Source organism: Mastigoproctus giganteus, chromosome 14 (assembly GCF_048544385.1).
Source record: "Mastigoproctus giganteus isolate SK-2022 chromosome 14, ASM4854438v1, whole genome shotgun sequence".
NCBI lineage: Eukaryota > Metazoa > Arthropoda > Arachnida > Uropygi > Thelyphonidae > Mastigoproctus > Mastigoproctus giganteus.
In genome coordinates this window covers 66239385-66262424 of record NC_143588.1, presented here as the reverse complement: position 1 = coordinate 66262424, position 23040 = coordinate 66239385, and the positions used below count along the sequence as shown (strand labels likewise).

The 23040-nt window shown below is 37.1% G+C and overlaps 1 protein-coding gene across 8 annotated transcripts in view; it reads left to right on the top strand.

Moving 5' to 3' along the window:
- Positions 1–23040, top strand: part of LOC150075188 (poly(rC)-binding protein 3-like) — a 739881-nt gene that overhangs the window by 520508 nt on the left and 196333 nt on the right. For all 8 annotated transcript variants that reach the window (XR_016547921.1, XM_090389203.1, XM_090389202.1 and 5 more), the window contains 3 exons: positions 970–1002; positions 16844–16960; positions 22854–22982. Coding sequence is in view for 7 of the 8 variants with exons in the window: in XM_090389203.1 (XP_090245329.1) it covers positions 970–1002; positions 16844–16960; positions 22854–22982 (279 nt within the window). In the remaining variant the exon portion in view is untranslated. The remainder of the gene's footprint in view (positions 1–969; positions 1003–16843; positions 16961–22853; positions 22983–23040) is intronic.

Genomic DNA, 23040 nt, shown 5'->3' with positions numbered 1-23040 from the left:
CCTTGGGAGGTGCAATATGGCCACAGAAGCCGATGCGCCAATAACTACCAAATTAATCAATCAATCAATCCAGATTTAGAACACGCGAACAGTGATACTTCAAAAAAATTAGTATCTCTACTTGTGTTCTCTGGTCCTGGAGTAGTGTACTTGACCAGTGGTACGCACGTTGTGAAATCAAACCCATATATTGCCACAAAATACAACCATTAACTCTGGTGCTTATATATATCGGCTGCCTTAAATAATACAATTAAGATGTACTAGTTAAAGTACTGTACCAAATAACAAAGAAAACTATTATTAAAATGATTGTTTTCTTGAAGTTCTCGGAATCACTTTGAAATACATAAAGCATTACTCATTAAGAATATTGCATAACACACGATAAACGTTCAGGATTGAATTTTATATTTTCAAAAAGAACATTTCTGCAGAAGGAAACCATCCTGATGGCTCATAATTCGGAAATAAATAGTGTAGCACATTTTGTTTCGGACGTGAAGGACTAGAATAAAATGACAGATAAGTTGCATAAGTTTGTCCTTATTGGCTGATGATTTTGTGCTGTAATTTAATTGGCCTTATTGACGATTTTATCAACCAAACAGGTTAAACTTGTTTGTTTGGCCCCCTTCGATTAAATGAAATCATTACTCGAAAATGGCCGATATTTCCTAGCCCGGCCATACCTTGTTTTCACGTTCCTACAGTCTTTCATACTTGTAGTGCAACCTTTTTTCGTTGAGAGTGTATCCATGTTAGAAACCAATCTGATTATTGCAGATTTATATTTAATCAATGGTATTCTTGCTTCTTTTCTTGAGATTTAATTCTTTCTAGTTATTTGCACACGCAAAAAATAATAATAATAATAAAAAATAAAAAAAAACTCGCGTTGTTTTATTTATTATATACGAGTGTGTATACTTATACATTTTTTTTTTTTTTTTTTTTTTTCTTTTACAGAAAGGAGACAATATTAAGAAATTTCGGGAGGAGGTAAGTTTTGTTTTATTCATAACTCTTTCATGCTTGATATATTCCCTGACGCTTTTTCAGCCTAGTTTAGACAAGGTTCGTTCGTTAGAACGTGCCTGCATTTATCATACAAGACGCAGGAGCAATTTTCTGGTAATGAATTCACAGCTCTCGCCACGGTTGACCTCCTTGAAAACGGATTGTTTCATCCCCTCACCCCAATTTCGTTACTGTGTCTCACTCGACTATGCACATTTACTGCGGACTTGCTCTACTGCCTTTGCTATGGCCATACATTTTTAATAGCAGTTTGCATTCATTTTTAGCACAAACCTTTGCTTTGCTGTGCCAAGGCCGTTGCCATAGCAATGCGCACTCACTTATCTTTCTCAGCAATACTGAATGCACTTTTCTGTAACAATCTCTGTGGTAGATAAAAGCAAAGATATGCATTGGTTGGACCAACCTGTGACATGAAATTAAAAGTATTTGCTTCCCAAATATCTTGACCTGCAGCTGAACTGCTTATCAATAATAAAAAAAAGAAAAAAAGAAAGGAAATAATAAATGGTTTTTATGCTCAAATTCCTTATTTAGGATAGTAGAAAGAGTGCAAGGTTTCTATTTCTGCTTTTACTTTAGCTTGGCTACAAGCATTGATCTCTCTCATTTAAATGTATTGTCAGTGGTAAAAACAACTGCCAATGTAGAGAATATGCACGATGCTATTTGAGCTTTATCATTTGATTCGAGGGAATTCTGTACCCATATAATAGAGAGAATCATCGTGTTTTCATACTATTTTTTATAGATAAGACTATTTAAATGCTTCTAAATTTTATTTAAAACTCCCAGTAATGCGGTAAAATCTTTTATTGTACTGGATATATTCCACACGCAGGTATAAGAAGTTTCTATTTAGTGCATGGTTTTCGCCTCTTCCTGTCTAAGCAAGCTTGCAGACATTTTGCTTAGACACTTATTGAGCTTCAATTTTGAGCATCAGTTGCCTTTCAAAGCTATCTTGAACGCACATTTGAGTCTAAATATAAACAGTAGCAACCTCTTCTTGTACTGCGGACGGATTACTGTCAAATGTGACTGCTCAAGCTGTATTCCTACGGAAATGTAACTAGCGAGCACGTGTTTCATGTCAGAGTATTGCAGATAACCGTCAAAGTACATGACAAACATTGGTTGCAGATGCAGGAACTTTTGCACGTAAGATCACTTAGATAATACCTCCTAGCTCTATATCAAGTGTGAGCACGACAGGGAGATTTAAAAAAAAATCCATACTGAAATTTAGGGACATCGTTGTTCTAAATATAGATAAAATACCCATCAACTTTTTTGTTTCGAGTTCAAGCTTGGTACAAGAAGTGCATATACTAAAAATAATGAAGCTAATATTTCAAAAAAATTCCTCTAGTCATCAAATTGAATTGCATAATGTTACAGAATTTCTAATCTAATGTGAAAATTAATTCTGTCCAGATTTATTCCATCTAATTTCCCAATGCGACAATTATTCAAAGCAGCAGATTTTCAGAACCTGACTCCCAGCCTGATGACAGAATTCAACAAAGAATTCAAAAATCTGTGAAAGTTTTGTTCAGACTTACCAGTAAGTTGAACTTAAATTTTATCACATAGAAAAGTGCTTTCTTAAAACTAAATTAACTGCATTGCTTTTGAATGTCTATTTTTTCGTATACATATGTGCTACGCTGTGATTTGTGAGTTTAGTTATTATTCAAGCAAAAGAACATTCAGTATGCAATTACTGTGCATTGAAGACTATTTGCAGAGATCGATTGAAGTTATAACTGCAGCCAGTGTTTCTTCAGATATGTCCTCAACTCCGACACAACGCACTTGTTATTGTGTCACAACCAGACTGCTGGAATTTTTTTTTTTTTTAATCTTTCTAGAAGTTTTCTGCAACCAAATCTCAATTTAAACACATACTGCACTATAAAAAAGAACTGCGTGTTTCATAAAGCTCCTTCACACAAAAAAATGCTCTGCTCAGTAGTATATTCAATTTTGGATACAGATGCATCTTCCCGTTAGGTGCATCACTAACTGGTTGAAAAAAAGAACTCGTGTTTTATGCGTCTTTTCTGGATGATTTTGTATAAGAGGCTTTTAGAATTCTCATAATGACATCATTAGTTCCACTGACAAATTTTACTACGCTGTTTTCGCATTAATATAACTGAATGTTAGCAGCATTTTAACATTTACAGGTCAACTTTCTGTTATGATTTTCTGTTAATTAAGATGATTTGGTATTATTTACTTTAGGAAACATAAGACGAAATATTTTAAATACGCATTCGCTAGGAAAAATATTTCTTTAAAAGCATTTTCTTCTCTTATTTAAATTTACCCATAAATGTGTATTATCTTTCATATAAGAACTTTTAATTTATAATTATATTCGCCTAAACTGCTTTTTTGAGCATTGCTACTTTTATTTTCTGAGCAGCAATAATGAAAACTGATTGAAAAAATATGATGAGATAAGTTGAGAGTCGAGTAAACTCAACTTCCCTGCGCGGGTTAATTAAACAATCCCTCAAGTTCTAGATGAAAATTTTGGAAAACTTGTAAGGACTTTTTATGAAAAACTACCATGTACAGAGTGCAGGGAAACTCTACCGATAAACTTGAACAGGTGATAGAGGGTACAAAACGAAACATTTTTTTGTCAAGTAAACATAGGTCGTAAATGAGTCGTTATAACAGCTGAAGATATTAAAGGGTTGTAAAAATCAGAACAACACATTCAGTAATTTAATGTGTACAAATCATTTGCTGTTGCACACAGAATGGAAAAAACAATCCATAACACAGTGCTCGAACGTACGACTACCATCAACATTAACGTATGTATGCGTTGAGAGGTCCTCGGAGTGGTGCGTATCTGCCGCTAATAGCATAAACGTGTCATGTCATATTATGATCAGTACGGGTACAGACATTGAGCTTTTCACTGTTGCAGAAATGACGGATATCCATTTAATGTAAGGCGCAGCAAATGGAAACGGAAGAGAGGCTCGCAGGATTTATCCAGAAGGTTGCCTAACCACACAACATTTGCTGCGATACACCAAAGATTGCGGGATAGTGGCTCTTTCTGGTGAATATGCATGATAATGGACGTCGATGCACTGATAGGACACCCCGGTTTGAGGAACAGGTTTTGCAGATCTTCGCTAATACTCCTCCCAGCACAAGAGCCGTTGCACAACGATTGGGTATGCAGCATCGTTTGGTGTGGGATGTGGTGCACAAAGCCGGACTTCCAGTGCCCAAAAGTGCATGCACTAGAACCTGCTGACTTTGCCCACCGTGTCGAGTTCTCCCACTGGTTTTTACAGAAAACCAACTTGCAGCCTGATTTTTTTCCAATAATGTGCTTTTCACTGTGTGGGCAGAGAATAATCCCCATGCAATGGTTGAACATGGTTTAGTGTCAATGTATGGACTGGAATTGTAGAAAACGTTTTAGTTGGACCATACATGTTGGTTGCACGTTTAGACGGACGACTCTATTTGCGTTTTCTAGAGTAAATACTTCCAGAGTTGTTAGAGGATGTTCCTCTGACAAATGTGGTTCCAACATGATGGCGCACCACCACATTTTGACAGACGTATACGCACACACTTACATACAACCTTTCCAGGCAGATGGATTGGTCGAGGTGGACCTGTAGCCTGGCCAGCAAGGCGCCTGATCTGACTTGTTTGGACTTTTTCTTTTGGGGATACATGAAAACTCTTGTGCATGAAACGCCAGTTGACACAGTGAAGGAACTTATAGCACGAATTGTCGCAGCAAGTGCAGAGATACAAGACAATCCTAGGAATTTCCAACGTCTACAACGTTCAATAATGCGTCGGTGTGAGTTATGCATTGAACATCACGGTCACCAGTTCGAGCACTTCTTATGAATTGTTTTTTCTATTTTGTATGAATTAAACGACATTAAATTACTGAATGTGTTGTTCTGATTTTTACAACCCTTTAATAGCTTCTGCTGCTATCTTCTTCTTTATCTTCGCCTTCTTCCCACGTTTATATGGGGTCGGCATTTCCGTCCTTAATTCTTTTCCTCCATTCCTCCCTATCCTGGGTTTCCTCTCTCCTCCATCCTCTCTCTTTTAAATCCTCTGCCACCTTGTCCTTCCATCTCAGCGTAGGTCTCCCCTCTTCCTCTTCCCTGTCACCTCCAACTTTTCACACCTCTTCCCCACGTACTCCTCACTTCTTCATTCCACATGTCCAAGCCATCTCAACCTAGATTCCTGCATTTTTTTTACTCAGAGGCCCCACCTTAACCGTTCCTCTGATGTAGTCATTTCTTATCCTGTCCTTCCTCGTCACACCACACATCCATCTTAGCATCCTCATCTCCGCCACTTCCATCTTCTCCTAGGCACTTGTAATCGCCCATGTCTCAGCACCGTACATCAATGCATACAGCAATAGCTTCTGCTGCTATAACGACTCATTTACCACCTATGTTTACTTGATGTTTCTTTTGATACCATCTATCACCTGTTTAAGTTTATCGGTAGCGTTTCTCTACACCCTATATATTATAGGTTTCCTTTTGCGCTTTATTGTTATTTTCCTGCATGTGCATGAATGCGGATAGACATTCATTGAACAACACTAGATTATCTTTTTTGATAATTGAATATTGTTTAAAATAAAAATTTTAATGATAGGGAAAGTTATTCCTTTCATTCAACACATTTCCATGCGTTTCATGTCAATCACGTAGACGATTTCTTGTTATGTACTAGCAACTTTGTTCCGCATTGACGCAAGTTGGACTCACGAAATTTTCATACTTTCAGAACGTTTTTAAAATGTTTCTCCAGTTCAAATTCCAGTTGCTTATTCCCCCTACCGATCATTCACTGGTTTACCTGAAACGTATACAATGTTAAGTTCATCTCTTAGCTATTAAATTCAAATATTTTGAAATAAATTAATTATAGCATCGAAGATGTACAGTGCAAGTCCGAGGGGAGAGGGGCTACATCAGTATTTTGGGATAAGAGTTTTTAATCAGCAGCAATTAAAAAAAAATCCGCATTATATTTTTATCATGGTAGTGAGCCACTTTAACCCTAACTAGGACCGCCACTGAAGAAATACAATAATTTCAGTTTTTAATAACTTTTAATCGCCCAGTATACAAGTATACGCGCTCATTTCCCTTCTGTAATTCTGATGTGGAGTAGCTAGGCAGAGCTGGCCATACTATACTGTTTAGATTACGGTATTTGAAGGATTTTTTTTTTTAAATAAAAAGTATTATTATGGGAATATGAATATTAAACGCAATTAAAAGCTTAAACATTAGAGGTTGGTTTTTTTTTTATTTATTAATTATTATTATTTAGTTATTTATTTATTTATTTAGTTTTTTTGTTTTTATCATTGTTTTGTTCGGATTTTTTTTTTTTTTTTTTTTTTTTTTGGCTGGTGCAGCATAAGCCATAGGCTTTCTTGCACCATGCGGCCGTTACTAATACTAATACTATAAAAGCCATGCTTAGAATTCGATGCATTACTTGGTCCATTTTGTCATAAGGAGCCCAAATGTGGTCATTAAGCAAAAATATCGAAAACAAAAAAACACTTGAGATCTAAGAATAATGAAAATATCATGGAAGAGAAAAATTAAGGAACGAAGAAGTATTGCAAATGGTAAATGCTAGGCGCCTCCGTAGCCAAATGGGCAGGAGCAACAGCGTGTAGCACACGCTTCTTTATTAGACCGGGATTCGAGCCCGTGGCCACCAAATACGGAGGATGTGGAAAGGTCAGGGAATGATCACCGCACACACACACCCCCGGGAGCAATATGGCCTTAGTTGCTAATGCTCCTAATAACAACACCCGGTAAATGTTAACCGTACAATGGTAAGCACATTAAAGACAAGGAAAATTATAATGTGGTACTCCTAATGAGAGGGAGTGAAACTGTTGATGGGAAGCAAAATAGAAGGCAGAAGGCGCCAATCCATATTCCAGATAATCATGGATAGAGAAGGTGGAGGAATGGATCGGGCTGAAATATAACCTTGCAATATTGGCTCACCTGGACAGACACCCTCCTGAAAGGAGGGTGGATGTCCAGGTGAGCCACCCTCCTGAAAGGAAACTGCATGGAACAGAATTTCAAAGCGTAAAATACAATAGATCTTGCATAATATTTTATGCAGATGTGACGTACAGTATTTGTCGTAATTCTGGATATCTTCTATTTTTATTCAAAATTGAGCTAATTACTCTGACTTTTCAGTTGTTTCGTGTTTTATATCTAATATATTAATTATTTTAACGTTTACAGATGTTTTTTTTAATTGCTATTTAATGAAAAATATATAACTTTGGACCAATATGCATTAACTTGCAGTATTTTAACTTTATCTTAGGGACCAAGTATCAAATACAGCAAATTACATTTTTTTTTTATTATAAAAGTTTTGCAATGTTTTATTTCCATTTCATATATGCATTTGAACGGATGTAATGGTCGTTGCCTGTTTTCGCCATGACACTCCTAGTGTCTAGCCAGGGGTTGTTTAGGTGATACATCGATGCTACTTTTAAAAGTTTTTCCTATAAAACTTGTGACCCTTCTTCTGTATCAGATATCAGTGTTATATCATCTGCAAATCTTGCACTCAACACAATATTTATTCCACCTCTTTACACTCTTCTCCGTCGTGTATATATTTATATACGCACATACATTAGGTCCTTGAGGTTGTCACAGACATTCTCTCAGATATGCCAGACAAGCTGTACTTGATACCTGGGAGTCTAAAATGCTGATGGAACTGATATTCGGGAGACACTCAAGTCAAGTGGACCCAATTTCGGCGAAGTCGGGACGGTCTGTGACAGCCAAATCCTCTGCTTGCACCTTCACGATGGTGGGACTGTTAGTTATCCTGGGCATAACCTCCACACAAGCACTGTGGGTGACCACCCTGGTGTAAACCAACGTAAGCAGGGGTCGAGGTGTGGCACCCACACTACATGGAGGAATGCCGCCCCTCTGTGTTACCAGGCAGTACTAGGTGGTAGATGACTCTCATCAACTGGTGCAATACCACCACTTTGCTTATTGGAGGCTTGAAGTGGTGGAACCCATGTTTAGTCTCCAGAGCTATGTTCCGGTCAACCCTTCCCCATCTCTTCCATCATGCAGTATGATTGATGACTTTTGAGGTTACGATGATCATCGTGGCGAGTCCAATCTTCCTTACATTTCGATGGCACAGCTCTAAAACGGTGTTCGCAGGCCGGCCGCTAGTTAGTACACCGAACCGAACCTATTGGTAACTCTTTAGGAGGCTTTCGGATCAGTTAGAGTATAATCTTGCTACCTCTACTCTGCCACATAGTAACTGGAGGGAGTCCGAGTAGTGTGTATGCGGGGGGCATTGTCGAAGCCACGTTATGTCAAGGATATGGGTATATTCTTACCATGTGTACGCCATATCCAAAAATTTCATTACTTCATACGGCATGTCCCCTCCCCCACTTTTTCTTACTATTGAATACACCATAAATTGTCAAACTAATAGAGTAAGCTTATCTGCGAAAAGATCTAAACATCCCAAACACTTCCTAATTCATTTCACAAATATACGTGGTCTCAATTCTAATCTCAACGATGTCCATTTCCACTTGCAGGCTGCCAAAGCCCATGTACTTTTCCTGACAGAATCTCAGTTATCGGTTGATTCAACGACTGCTCATCTCAGTTGCCAAAATTATTCACTGTATGATTCCTTTTGCCTGAAAGGTGGTACTTGTGCATATGTCCGTTCCGATATTCCCTGTCAGAGACTTGGTAACTTGGAATCTCCTCTTTTCGATCTTCTCTGGCTTAAAATCTCTACCTCATTCTGTTAAATTCTTCTGTTGTCTCTACCGTTCTCCCAACTCCACTAATCACTTGGAGCTCTTTGACTTCCTCTCTTTGGAACTTGACTTTCTCCAGTCCAACTTTCCTAAGAGTGACATAATTTTCCTTTGTGATTTTAATGTTCACAACTCCAGCTGGCTTCCGTTTTCTAGTCACACCGACCCAGCTGGTCGAGATGCTGAGGCTTTTGCAATTACTAATGACCTTGCACAGATTGTTTATTTACCTACAGAATACCGGACAATCCTAACCACACAGCCAACACGCTTGATCTTTTTCTCACAAAAAAAACCTAAGTACACGGTCGAAGTGACAGGTCCTTTAGGCACCTCAGATCACAACTTGGCGATTGTCTATTCTCCAATGGAGCCTTTATCTCATGGCTATTCCCAACCTCGTGTTGTTTGGCATTACAAGAATGTGAAATGGGATGACCTGCGAGATTTCTTTTCTTCGTTTCCTTGGTCGGATTACTGTATCAAAACTTCTGATGTCAACGTTTGCTCAGATCGTGTCAGTGAAATTATTCTTGTAGGAATGGAATCCTTTATCCCACATTCCACTTTAAAATCTAGTCTTTTATCTAAACCTTGGTTTTCCAATAAATGTGCTAAGGCCTCTTCAAGAGAAGAACGTTGCGTATCGTAATTGGCTTGTTTCCAATTCTTCAGTTCAATTTTCTGCCTACACCAAAGCTTACAACAATTGTAAAGCAGTTATTAATCAGTCCAAACTAGAGTTTGAACAGGCTAAGAGTAGAAAACTTGCTTCTTGCCCTAATTGTAGCCCAGCATTCTGGTCTCTTGCCAAAACTATTGGCCGAAAGTTTTGCGCATCTCTGCTTCCACCTCTGTCCAAACCAGATGGTTCTGTTGTCACTTCAGCCAATGATAAAGCTGACCTGCTAGCATCCCATTTTTCTTCCAACTCATGTATTAATGATTTTGGTAAAACACCTCCCAACATTCCCAACACGCTCCATTCAATGCCTCCTGTAGTCTTCCGTCAAAAGGATGTCAGAAGGATTTTGACGAATCTTAATACTAAGAAAGCTCCTGGTCCCGATGGTATTTCTCCACTTGTTCTCAAAACCTGTGCTCCTGAATTTACTCCTGTTCTTGGCCGCCTTTTTTTCACTTTCTAATTCCAAAGATGTTTTTCCTTCTGCTTGGAAATTTGCTCATATCCAGCCAGTTCCAGTGATTTGTAAGTGTGACAAATCCCTCCCATACAATTATCGTCCCATTGCAATTACTTCTACTCTTAAACTACCTAGAAACCTTCCATCTGATCAACGATCGCCAGTATGGATTTCGTCAGTGTCGATCTACTGGTAATATTCTGGCTTATGCTACCCATTTATGGAGACTAATTCAATGGAAAAGTTCGGTGAAACACAAGCAGTTACTCTTGACATCTCAAAGGCTTTCGATCGTGTTTGGCTTAAAGGTATTCTAAACAAGCTTCCATCTTATGGTTTGTCAACTGTTTTTTGTAGTTGGTTATTCAGTTTTCTCTCTGATTGCTCACTGAGGGTGATGGTAGATGGCTCTCTGTCTTCTAACTTCTCCATTAATGCCGGTGTCCCCCAAGGCTCAGTTCTTTCCTCCACTCTTTTCCTCTTGTATATTAATGACCTTCTTCCATTGACTGGAAACCCTATCCATAGTTCTGCCGATGATAACACATTGCATTCCACTTTCCATTTTTAGAAACCTTGCCCTGCACAATCAGCTTCAACTTCTCGAAAATCTGCTACCAGTTCCTTAAATGCCGATCTCCAGGTAATTCTCAAGTGGGGCAATGACAACTTATTTGATTTCAATCCTTCTAAAACTCAGGCTTGTCTTATATCTCGCGAAAAGGATTCTTCTGCTCCTATGCTTATCTTTGGTGACATTCCGATTTCTAGGCAAAATGGTGTATCTCTTTTGGGGAATAACCCTGACTTCTAATCTCTCTTGGCCCAAGCACATTACAAATATTGCTTCCTCTGCATCTAAAAAACTTGGTTTTCTCTTTCGCTCTCGGCGTTACTTTTCTTCCAAACATCTGTTCACTCTGTACAAATCACAAATCCGCCCTACCATTGAATATTGTTTCCACATCTGGGGTGGTGCCCCCAAAAGCTCCCTCAGGCTTCTTGATTTCGTTCAGATGAGGGCAGTTAGGTTAATTAATGATTCATCTCTAACAGAGTCTCTCCACGCGTTGTCTCATCATAGCCATACTGTTTCTGCTTCATGTCTTTTCTACAGATACTTCCATGGGCTATTATAGAAGCCAATTCAGAAGAATTGGCTTCTATAATTCCCGCTCTCTCTCTTTCAAAACAGTCCGAACACGTGCAGCCAACATCCATTTACTGTCGAACTTAAAACTCACAGAATCAACTTTTCATCTTCCTCGTTTATTCATTCGACTGCTGTTTTCTGGAATAACCTTCCTTCATACGTATTTCCTGAAAATTACAATCGACAGAAGTTCAATGTCAACAAACATCTTCTTTCGTCTTCTCAACCTCCAACCCAAGCACGGTACTAAGTACTAGGTTCTAATAACTGTCGTGTTTGGGGTTTACTTAAAAAAAAAAAAAAAAATACATACTTGTATGTGTAAATACTACGTACCTATACATTAATATCGATTTATGTAACCCCTTCAAGCTCATCTTAGCTACTAACAAAGAATGCTCAAAGATTTATGCTTTCCCTTCAAACAGAACCTCAGAAAAGCAGACTTTAACGAGTCTACTTGCATTCTGGCATCCAGCGAACCAATTACGGAGAGTACATTAAACTTAATGGTGCTGAGGCGAAATTCTATGAATAGACCTTTTTGGAGATGATTTCGTCTTTTATTTATTTAAATGAAGACTAAATATGCAAGCATATTTAGTCTTCATTTAAATAAATAAAAATATTCAGTCTACTCCCAAGGCGACAAAGAAGTCGCCTAGCTTTAGCACCAAAAACAACCAAAATAATAGTCTACAAAAATTCGCATATTGCCTATGTTCACAAAATTTGTTAATCACTTTTATCAAATCATTTCATTTCTTTAACCTCAACATTTAATTCCAAGTGGGATGGCGGCCTACAGTGTGCAGAACGTTTTTCATTCTGAATGAATGCTACAGAAATTGAAATTTTGTATTAAAGTTGCAGAGAAAATTCTGTACAGAATTTTGTGTAATGAACCAACAAAATAAAAATAAAAAATTATTCTTTTTAACGTTTAACCCAAATGTTTGAAGAAACAGCTGGCTTTCCAATCACAGACATACATACTGAGCACTCATCCATACAAACTTGCAAGTGATTCTTACAAAACATGAATATGAGCTTTGTTTGGTGAGAGACATACAGTAATACCATCTGATCCTTTCAAACATTGGCACTCTAAATGAGGGTAGACAATATTTGGCCTTGAAAAACTCTCTGGATCGTTTTCAGCCAAGCAGTAGTGTAAACCCATTATCGTTAGATACGTGCGAGAACGCCTCCACATGTCGTACAAGAATTTCTGCTGCACTCTAATGTGTTAATATTTGACGCTGCTTTGCTACTAATCTTGTCGAGACAAGTGCAGCGACGGATAACCGAATTAATCTCCCAGCAGCTAACGCTCAAGAGGCTTGGGCACCATCTCTATATTGGTTGTCCAGCGACGCAGTTGCTGGACAACCAACGTACGTACTCTCGTCTCGAAACGCGTATAGACAAGAGTATTGAAATATCAAATTTATGTTGATATGTGCGGTTTGTTTGAGGTTCTTGCCCTTATGGAAGTGATTTTTTTTTTTTTTGCACTCTTAATATAGGTGCTAATGCAGTCCCGTTCTCTAGTCAATCGTGAGTTCCAGGGTTTGATTTTTTTCCCCTTCATTATAATTAGGCTTATTCTGTTCGTGTTAATTGCACTAATTCATGTGATTTTTAATACTTCTGTTTAGTATGGGTTTTTTCGTGTTGTTTTTTATTTTTTTTAACTGATCCCCCCCCCCCCCTTCTTTTTGTCAGCTGAGATTTACGTTCTACCTAGAATCAAATGGTTGCGCTCACCAGATATACGAAGGAGTTGCGTCACTCCTAGCGGTCTTCACTGATGAGGTGATGAAAAAGCACTGGAACGGCCGTACGGAGAGTAGCGCCAATAGTAATCCAGTCATAGCCCGGTTTAGCTGGTCTCATTTAGTATTTCAATATACTATTTGTCTATGCAAGTTTCGAGACTTCTCAACTTGAAGTTGACACATTTTTCAATAACTGCATAATTTTTCTGGCTGTCTCGCTCATATCAACTCAGTTCTTGCAATTTCTGAATAGATTTGTAGAATTATCTCAGGTTTATCACGGAAACATTCATTAAGGATAGAAGTCTACAATGCATGTTTCGAAAGTGGCGAAACTATCATACCACCGGTCTTCCCATCGTCGGGCAGAGCTCAGAAATTGTTGTTACGCTTCTCCGTTCGAATATTCCACACGAAATGATGCAGCCTACAACTAGCGATGCAGTCTGTGCTTCTTACTTACTATTTTGATGACATTGATGGTCATCACATTGAACAGTTTGATCGATATAACGTGTGCTGCGCCACACTGCGATCCAAATAGATTTCTCGTACAGCAGTTGTGATCTTCAGTACTCTTGTTATATACCAGCGACAATTTCTTCATAGTGTCACTTTTTGAAAATAATTTTAATGACGTCCATTCCGCATAGGCTGAATATTGTCTATCCCAGTTTGTATTTTGAAAGAAAACGATAAACAATTTTCATTCTACGGCCTCCAAAAGTAACGCAATATAATTATAAATACACTGTATTTTGCTTACTCACGTAAGTACTGCGCATGCGTATACATGCCAAAAAGAATTAATGGCCAATCCACGATTTCAACTTTTTTCAGTGAGGTAGAAAAGGCGCCCAATAAAACCCCTGGGATTGTTAAGTCAGTTTTGCCTTATTGGTTTTTAGTGTTTTCTTACGGTTCAACGTAATTACTTGCCAAGATTATTTCATGTAAAAACAAAACAGGAGAAAGCACAATTGTAAAAAAAAAAAAAAAAAAAAAAAGCCAGTTGTAATATAAATTAATTACTAGTGATTGCTTCTGCCTTTTTGAAAATGCCGATGAGAAGTAGTCACGTTAATTTTATTACTGCTGCACAGAATTACAACAAAGATAATACATTCATATAAATTTAGACATCTAATCCTATAATTTAGAATAATAAAATATCAATAAGCAGATATTGAAACCAGAAACGTCACCGATGAAGATTAAAATTGTCACACCAACCGTATGAAAAGTATTACATTAAATTTTAATGTAATACTTTTCATACGATAAAATTAACTTGACAACAACAATTTACTTGGTTTAATTAGTGTTATTCACATTTAAAGTTGTTTTTTTTTTATTTAATTACTTCCAAAAGAAATTTTGAAGATCCGTATTTTGAGATTTGTGGAAATTGAATAATTTCACAAATTTGAAATTTTAAAATCTATATATGTAAGCGAAATTTTTCGTTTTTTTTTTTAAATACATTGTTAAGTAAGATCTTTGATATCACCTGAATAAGAACATCAGGTTTCAGAGTTCAATTTATAACTGAATATTTTGAAAGAAAGTCATTATTATTATTTTTTTTTCATTCAAAATATTAAAGCACTTTTCACGGTTTAATTACAAATGCCAAAAATAAATAAATAAACAATAGGTTGTATTTTCTCTTAAATTTAATGCCTTCTGTATCACTCTCCTATTTATAATTTGGTGACAAGAAGAAAGCTTAGTTGGCATGATTTTTAAGGACTGGAACTTCATTGGCTTTCAGGTGATTGAAGCTTACCGTTCTCAATTGCTCCTGACAACGATTGGCACCATTGTTAACCTCTCAGAGAGATTCCTCTCGCTTCTTAAGTATCATGCCTACAGCCTGTAAGCTTTCTCGTAACAGCTCTTGAAGCGATCGTTCGGAACTTAAGTAACTTTAGTTGTGTGCTACTGCTTTTTCTGTATTTGACTGTACTCTTTTCTACATTCTCCCCCCACTCACTCACGCATGCTGTCTTGAAGTATTTTGCTATAAATACCTGGAAAATATACAAGTATAATGAAATTTTATTGGAATTTAAAAACTTTTTTTACGATAATCATGACTCTTGCTTTTCCCTTAGCATCGGACTTCGAATCCAAAATGTTCTTTTAATTGCGAAAACTAAAATAATAAACCTGATGATTGGTAAGTTTGCATGATAAAGCTTTCTGCGTACGTCGAATAACTTAAGGTATTTCAAGCGCAGTTGCATCAGCACTGTGTTCTTTCTCGATAGCTAAGTCTATCTGTTTATCATCATGAATATAAACACTTAAGCAAAACATTTTATTTCCATATATTCTGGGAGTCTGACGGCGTACCGAACACAGGGTTTGTATAAAATGGAAGGAGGAAACGAATTTCATTAGTCTTACAAAAATAACCTTTTTCACACTTGAAGCGGGTATTAAGTCCATTTCTGACCACATTCCTCTTTGGGTTTTCCTTCAAAAATGAAATATATGTAAACTCCGGCTCCAAATTTCAGTTATCTGTGTTATGCGGAGGGACGCACAAAGTGCTACATTAATTGCAATATCAGTTTTTACATAGTTCATTATTATCAGGTAGTAGTTCATTAGTGGACAACTACAAGTGTGATCAGTATTTCTTTTATGAAGGCGCAGATTGTACAGCAATGGTATGCAATATGGCATCAACAATCGTGAGATCACATTTCTCATCCGAAAGGGATCCAGATACAAATAGTTCTGAAATTCTCGAACAGGGGTTATAACATCACCAGGGATGTTTATGCACACCTAATCGTGCCACGTGGGTCCCTGTCATCGAGATAAAAATGGATCGATGTACCATTGGGTACATTCTCTAATAATTTGTTATGGCAGTATATAAGCAACCATTAAAATCAAAAGTACTAGCAAGTTAAGTTATGCTTGAAGTAAGTAGTAATTTTCACCGACAGCAGTTAGCTTTCAGAATGAATACCACCACTGGACTAATTTTTTTTCTTTAGTGAAGTTTGAGGGTCAATGGGAGGTACCTTCTCTATGGTAAAATACAGAAGGCACCCTTCCCATCAAAATAAGGGTTGTTTTTTTTTTTTTTTAAATCAAGTATCGGATTTACAGGAACCTACATTATCCTATTTAAATAATCATTTATTAACAATTTCACACAATGCAAGCTCGTCACGGTCCTACAAGGACTGGGGGGGGGGGGTGATACATAAACGAGAATACACAATTCTCGATTGTATATTCTCATTTCCAGTATTTTACTGGGAATGAGAATATACAATCGAGAAGTGTGTTGATGAAAATATTACCACTAGGGCAGCTAGAAAATTTAGCTCCAGAAGTGATGCAGTTATTTCGTTCTCTTCCCTCTATGAAGTGAATTAAGTAAGCAGTCATGGTATTTATTTCATTAACGTGTCTGCAATGATGCAAAATAGTTTTCTGCATCGACTCTCTGAAATGCGATGCAGGGAAACAATCTTCATGCATGGTGTGTTTTGTGACTGTTCCCCCAGTAAAAATATGAGGGTCTATTTGAGTTTCCAGTTTTAAGCACACATTGTTTCTAATGTGGTTACGAGAGGTTGAGAATTCACTCGAGCTCTGCCACACGTAAGCTTTTAATGATGTTTGTGTCCATAGTAACGTGAGACTAAAAGTTGAACATTTGCCCCTGCATAGTTGAATTCCCTCTGCATGTCACTTTGCTTATTCCGACAGGAGCGTGTGTTTAATTTAATTCTCGCGCACACAGGTGAAGGGCGTTTCCATGTAACCTGTTTCTCTTTTCACCTTGCAGAGTGGGGCCAAAATAAACATCTCTGATGGATCTTGCCCGGAGCGTATCGTCACCGTCACAGGGTGTACGGAAGCCATCCTCAAGGCCTTCGCCCTTATTGGAAAGAAGTTTGAAGAGGTAAGAATAAAGTACTTCTCTGACTTATTTAGGTTGATCTCTTAATGACAGATACAATCCTTAACACATGACCAGTTTACGGAAATGTAGAGTCTTACTCAAATGTTGCCGCAGATAGCTCAGGATAAAGGTTTCGACAACACTAATATTAATTTTCTGTGCTCCACTCCAGAACATTTCATTCCACCGAACAAAAAAATTTTGAAACAAAATTCTCATATGGCGTTGACATCTCTTTACTTAATTCGGTAGTAAACTATGCTTCCAGCAGAATTTAGTTTCTGGTGATACTATCAAGATCTCCCACAAAGGCTTCCTTGGTGATATAAAGAAAAAAGCATGCCACTGGAAAGGGAATTTAGTGATTAAATAAACCTAAACACTGAACGTTGCACTGGAACCTTATTTTTGAATGTTATAACTAATCTCAACATTCTGAGATCCATTCGGATCACAAATATCATGGACAAGTTAATGACAGAATGCAGCATACCTCCGGGTAAAGTAACATGGCTACGCTAATTCGGAACATTTATAACATGCATTTTCAGATATCTTTGAATACAGTTAACTTTTAGAAATATTTATTACCAAATGGAATCATCACAAGGCAGTACAGTGTATGTACTTTAAATCTTACTCAGCATTCACTAAGCTTTCATACGTACAAGCTATTAATTAGGTCAGCTTGTATAAAACGTCTTCACTTGCAAAGTTCCTTATTAGTTTGTTGCTGGCAGAGGATAATAAATAAAATGGAAACATAGCTAAGTGTGATTTTTTATTATATTTTTAACGCATGTTTGACATTATTACGTTCACTGAATTTGCCAAAATAATATTCGTTTTTTTATACCATAAAAAATCATTTAATTCACAGTTACCACTATTAAAGATTTAGGTATTTCTTGAAAATTTAAGCAACAGTTCTTTTGTACCCCACATTAACATTATCATAATAAAAAGCCCTCTTAATAGATTTTCTTGTCATTGAACAATTCTACTTTAGCACGAATCTTGTACGTAATTTTCTATATTAAATTTGATATATATTCATTCAAATATAATAGCCAAAACAGAGAAAATCATTTATAAAATATTTATTGAGACAGGATGAAATACTTCACTTAGTAAAGCTCTATTTTATTAACGTACAAATAATTCCACGTTCTAAGTTCTATTTCACTTAAATACTTCCAGTCATACAACGGAAATGCGTACAGCTTTTTCTTTTACTTTTTGAATTCCAGATATATAATCCTCTTAATTGCTTTCTTTTTCTAGTGTGAGTTGGAGTATTATGCTAAAATTTTTATAATACTGTATCTTAAATTTCAGTTTGTATTTAATTTAGTTATACGTCGTATAAGGTGACAGTATGAAACACGCAACGTTCATTATAAAGACTAATGCGATTACGTGTCCAGGACTATTTAGAAAAAAGAAACACTAACTACCACGAAACAAGTGAAGCAAATTAATACTACAATTAGAATTATGCGTGGAAGGGTGTTATTCTGCTACATGAGTACCAAGGTACCCTAATCAAAATAAAATGAAATCATAAAATAAGAAAGACAAAGATCACCCCTCAGTACTGCAAAAGCACGACTCTCTGCCCAAAGGAGACACACCCTACCACCCACCAAAGTATGAGCATCACTTGTGCTGTGGTAATGAGTTTGAGTTCACATCTTCCCTCGAAGAGGTGATACTTTTGAGTTCCTTGTCTTTCTTTAATTCCATTTTCATTGTGAAAGTAACTCATGGTTTTGAGGGTGCGTCTCCTTTGGACAGGAAGTCGCGCTTTTGCATTGCTCTGGATGTCTTGCTTTGTCTTTTTAAGATTTTGTTATTTTAAATAATTAAGGAACTTTGATACTTAGGCAGCAGAAAAGTACATTGTCAGGCATAGTTTTAATATGTTGCATTTGTTTCGTGGTAATTAGCATTTGTTTTTTTGAACAGCCTTGAAAACACATGTTTCTTAAAAAAACATGTTATATGAGGTAACAGTATTAACTTTGCAGAGCATTTGACTAATGCAAATTAAAATTAGTGTCCAGTAGAGGAGATTTGACCACCGTAATAAGAGATATGATTATCCCGTACAGCTAAGTAACACTCGCACCGGACTATCATACTGTTATCGGAATTGTTGAATAGTCCTGGTAGTATCCGAAATCACTCTTGGAAAGTAGCTCAATTAAAAAAAAAATAATAAAATAAAATAAAATGCCGGTGTGGCCGACGACTTAAATTTTGTTTCTATACATGGAATACTGTGTGTGAGATACTGTGGAGAAACCTCGGTGACCACTCCATTAAGGACATATCACCCTGAAGATAGCCCTCCATAGTTGCGTTGTATAGGAAAGAGAGCATTATCATCTATCAGGAGGAACTTGTAGCCTACTGCACTCCTAAAAAAAGTATGTGCTGTGCATGTCAGTGATGTACTGCGGTAGAGGTCAGTGATTTTTGTTTCAACCTCGTAACCTCCACAGTTACTCTCACGAGTTGCCCAGACCATCAGACTGCCCTCTCCATAGCTGTTTCTTACTGACGTTTGTAAGTTGTTGAGGATACATCGAAGATCCGGCTGTAGTGAATCTGGATTCGCCTGATGTATTCTATGGTCAAGAGCATTGGACCATTGATCTTGGGTCCGCTTAACATGTTTAAAGCATCAGCTGAAATGGACTTTTTGCAACTTCGGAAGCGAAATGCTGTGTTGTTATGTCCTTATGTCGCAGGCAATCAGGGTAAAATATCATTGATCTGCTGGTGTTGTGACCCTTAGTCGACCTTGTCAGCTCCTCTCGATATTTTTCCTAAATTTCCATAGTCGGCATATCATATTTCGATAGGCATTTAGGAAATTTGCCACTTTCATATGCGATTGGCCACTGACATTTGATATCTCCACTACAATGAATCACTCGTACAGTGTTCCTGTGTCACTGGACGATGAAAGGTTACTAAGACGTGCTTTTGTTACCTGTGCACAGTCGACTTCTCTATATAAAACTCCGGTATTTGCATATCGCAGTGTGCTCGTTTGCATAAATTGCTTGATCTATGTGCACAATTATATGCTCACTTTACACAATAATGTGCAAACTCGACTATACCTTAATTTTTGTCCACTAGTGTAGTTTGTTACATGAAACCAATCATGAAAAATACAGGTACTTTACCGCTATTAATGGAACAGGCAAAAAGCGTATAACATTTTTGAACTTTTTCGAATATAAACTGACCTTTCATTTCATTTTCCCCCCCAAGTCCACAACGGACTTAATTTGAAATCAAAATTGTGCGTATTCTCCGGCGTGTGGTGTTAGTACTTTAGTGCGATTGGGCGCAGATTTTTATTACCGAGCTTTTAAATTAAGCTTCCTGGTCCTCATGCAAAGTGTTAAATTATTTTCGGCCACTTCTTAAGAACTAAAATCCATGATTATTTCATGAAGATAGCGCATTCTGCTTGGAGATTTTATTATTTTAGAAAGTAGTTTGTTCTTATTTCAGTCAGCCAAAGCAGTTCATCGAACGGTATTCCCTTCAATTACGGAGCCAAAGCCTGCATCCCAGAGCCACAGTGAACGAAATGTTGCGAAAGACTTGCAGAAGTTTATTGAAGTATTAGTTTAGTGTTGTTGTTTTAGAAGCTTCAATGCAATAAACTGTTCTCTTGCCGCTGCTGCATGCAGTCATACGTAATGAACAGATTTTGTTGCCTAGAATTCCCGGCAATCTTATCATTAAATTTAAATTTGGGAGACGTGTGGATGAAGGCCCTGTCTTTGTTTTGTCATATGGAACAATTTCCGTCCAGCAGGTCACGCGAAAACGCGATGTTAAAGCTAATAAGAACTACTTCACGCACGTGTGCAGGGTGCGAAGTACAAGAACTGCCTATTGGTGTTTTCTTTCCTTTGCTGTCGAGAGAAATGAGGTTTGCATTCGATTTCTGGCTATGAATTCAGGAAATGGCAGTCTCATTCTTGACGATAGTGTCATCTGGTGGCCTTTCATAATAGAAACTTTTTTTTTATTATTATCATGAGTATGTTTAAGGTGAGGGATAAGAGATTTTTCTGTCGTCTTTCACATTTGTTGAAATATTATTGTTTTAAATGGAATTCGATGTAAAGCATTTTTTTTTTTTTAAGCTCAATTTTATTAATTTTTAAAACCACTCTTCCCAATACACGTGATGAGCTTGCTGTCCTCCAAGCATGGGCGACATTCAAAATTAATTCCAGATCAGTGGCAACACTACCATACCGCCACGACCGGGAAGTCAAGGAATTATAGCGAACCCGATGGCTGGTTTGGAATGGTTTTAAAGATAATTTTGGGTCATTGGGAAATTTGGCTGAGGAGGCCAGAATTTATACTTTTGCCTCTGCTCCGGGTATTTCTAAATTGAGCTATTAATTTATAGTTTGAGGTAGTCCTCCATTAATTTCTAAAATTGCTCTTCGCAATAATAACTTGCATGTGATGAGTCTGCTATCCTCCAGGCATCGGAAACATTCAAAATTAGCTCCGGGTAAGTGGCAAAAATACCATACCACCAGTTCTACCACCGCCTAGGGACCGAAGGAATTAGGGGATCCTATCCCCCAAATCCTAACCTAGGGTTGGGTTATGCTATGATATTTAAAAATATATTAGCAACTTAGACTGAATTGTAGATAACGGTATTTGTCTAAAGACATGAGACTAAATCTCAAAGCAAACATTGAGACAAAAAGTTGTGTGGCCTTATGGCCATTTAGACAAGGATTAGCCAGGATAAAGGAATTAAAAGCAATATATAAAATAATAACAGTAGTGCATTGCACATATGCCGTTGTACTTATGTGCTATAATATGGTTGGCGACACCTGAATCTAATAAGTTTCATAGCTTAGAAGATCGAATAGTCCAACTAATTAGAGCAAAGACCCTCCTAATCCAAGCTCAGCGTGCATTTTGGATACTCTCACAGTCGAAAATGTCTAGTAGGATAAGAGGAAATAAGACAAAAGTGAGAAATACGCGCTCTCAACACAGATGGGCTCAAAGTTTTTTTTTTTCCCGATGAATTTTTATTATTTACAATAAGCTAAAAATAAACTGGTATAAATTTCATGTAGGCAAGAAGAAGTACTGGAAGAAAATGTATGCATTTTCTAAAACTGCAATGTAATGCAGTTGTAATATACAATGTAATGAAAAAACACAGCAACAAAGACTGATGAATTTGTGGACAATACAGTATTTACATTTGTTGTGCAGAGAATAGCAGATGCAAACGGGTTGACAATAGGGGCCCAGTTGTGGTGTAGAGAGTTCACCCCCTTTGCTCATCCATTGTATGCATCCTAGCAAAATATTTTTAATTTGGTAATAGAATATTTCTGAATATTTAACTGTATTCAGAGATATTTTGTAGTAATGTTTGTTGGTACATAAGAGTTAGCGCTGTGATAAATTTACTATTCTCCTAATATAATAACAGGCAAGACAAAAGTTTTACTATTATTCTTGCACTCGGAGTTACGTCAAGTTCTGCGATTGACTGATCCATTTGGGATTTAATTAAATTACAGAATTCCAGATTCTGCGGAGAGGTTTAAGGTGCAATATTTCGAACATAAACAGATTGTTATCTAGTATTTCTGCATAAATTGTTTACATAATTTATTTCTTATTTCACTATACCAACAATAAGGGTTATTTGAACGTTTAGCCTGTTCTCAGTTGCATTCAACTCGTTAGAAGTCTCTCTCTCACACACACGCACACGCAATGAATATCAGTAGGAATTTCAGGCTAATTTAATTATTAAATAACGTACCTCAAAGTTTGTTAGTAAGTGTTTGTGTAATTCCTTTAGGACCTGCAAACCACCACAGCCGGGGTGAACATCCCAAAGCCAGCCGTTACGCTACGGCTTATAGTTCCTGCTAGTCAGTGTGGTTCGCTGATTGGAAAAGGAGGATCTAAAATTAAAGAAATACGGGAGGTAAGTGTTTTTGCTCGTTTGTTTTCCTTCTGTTACATAATATACGCATTAAAGTAAC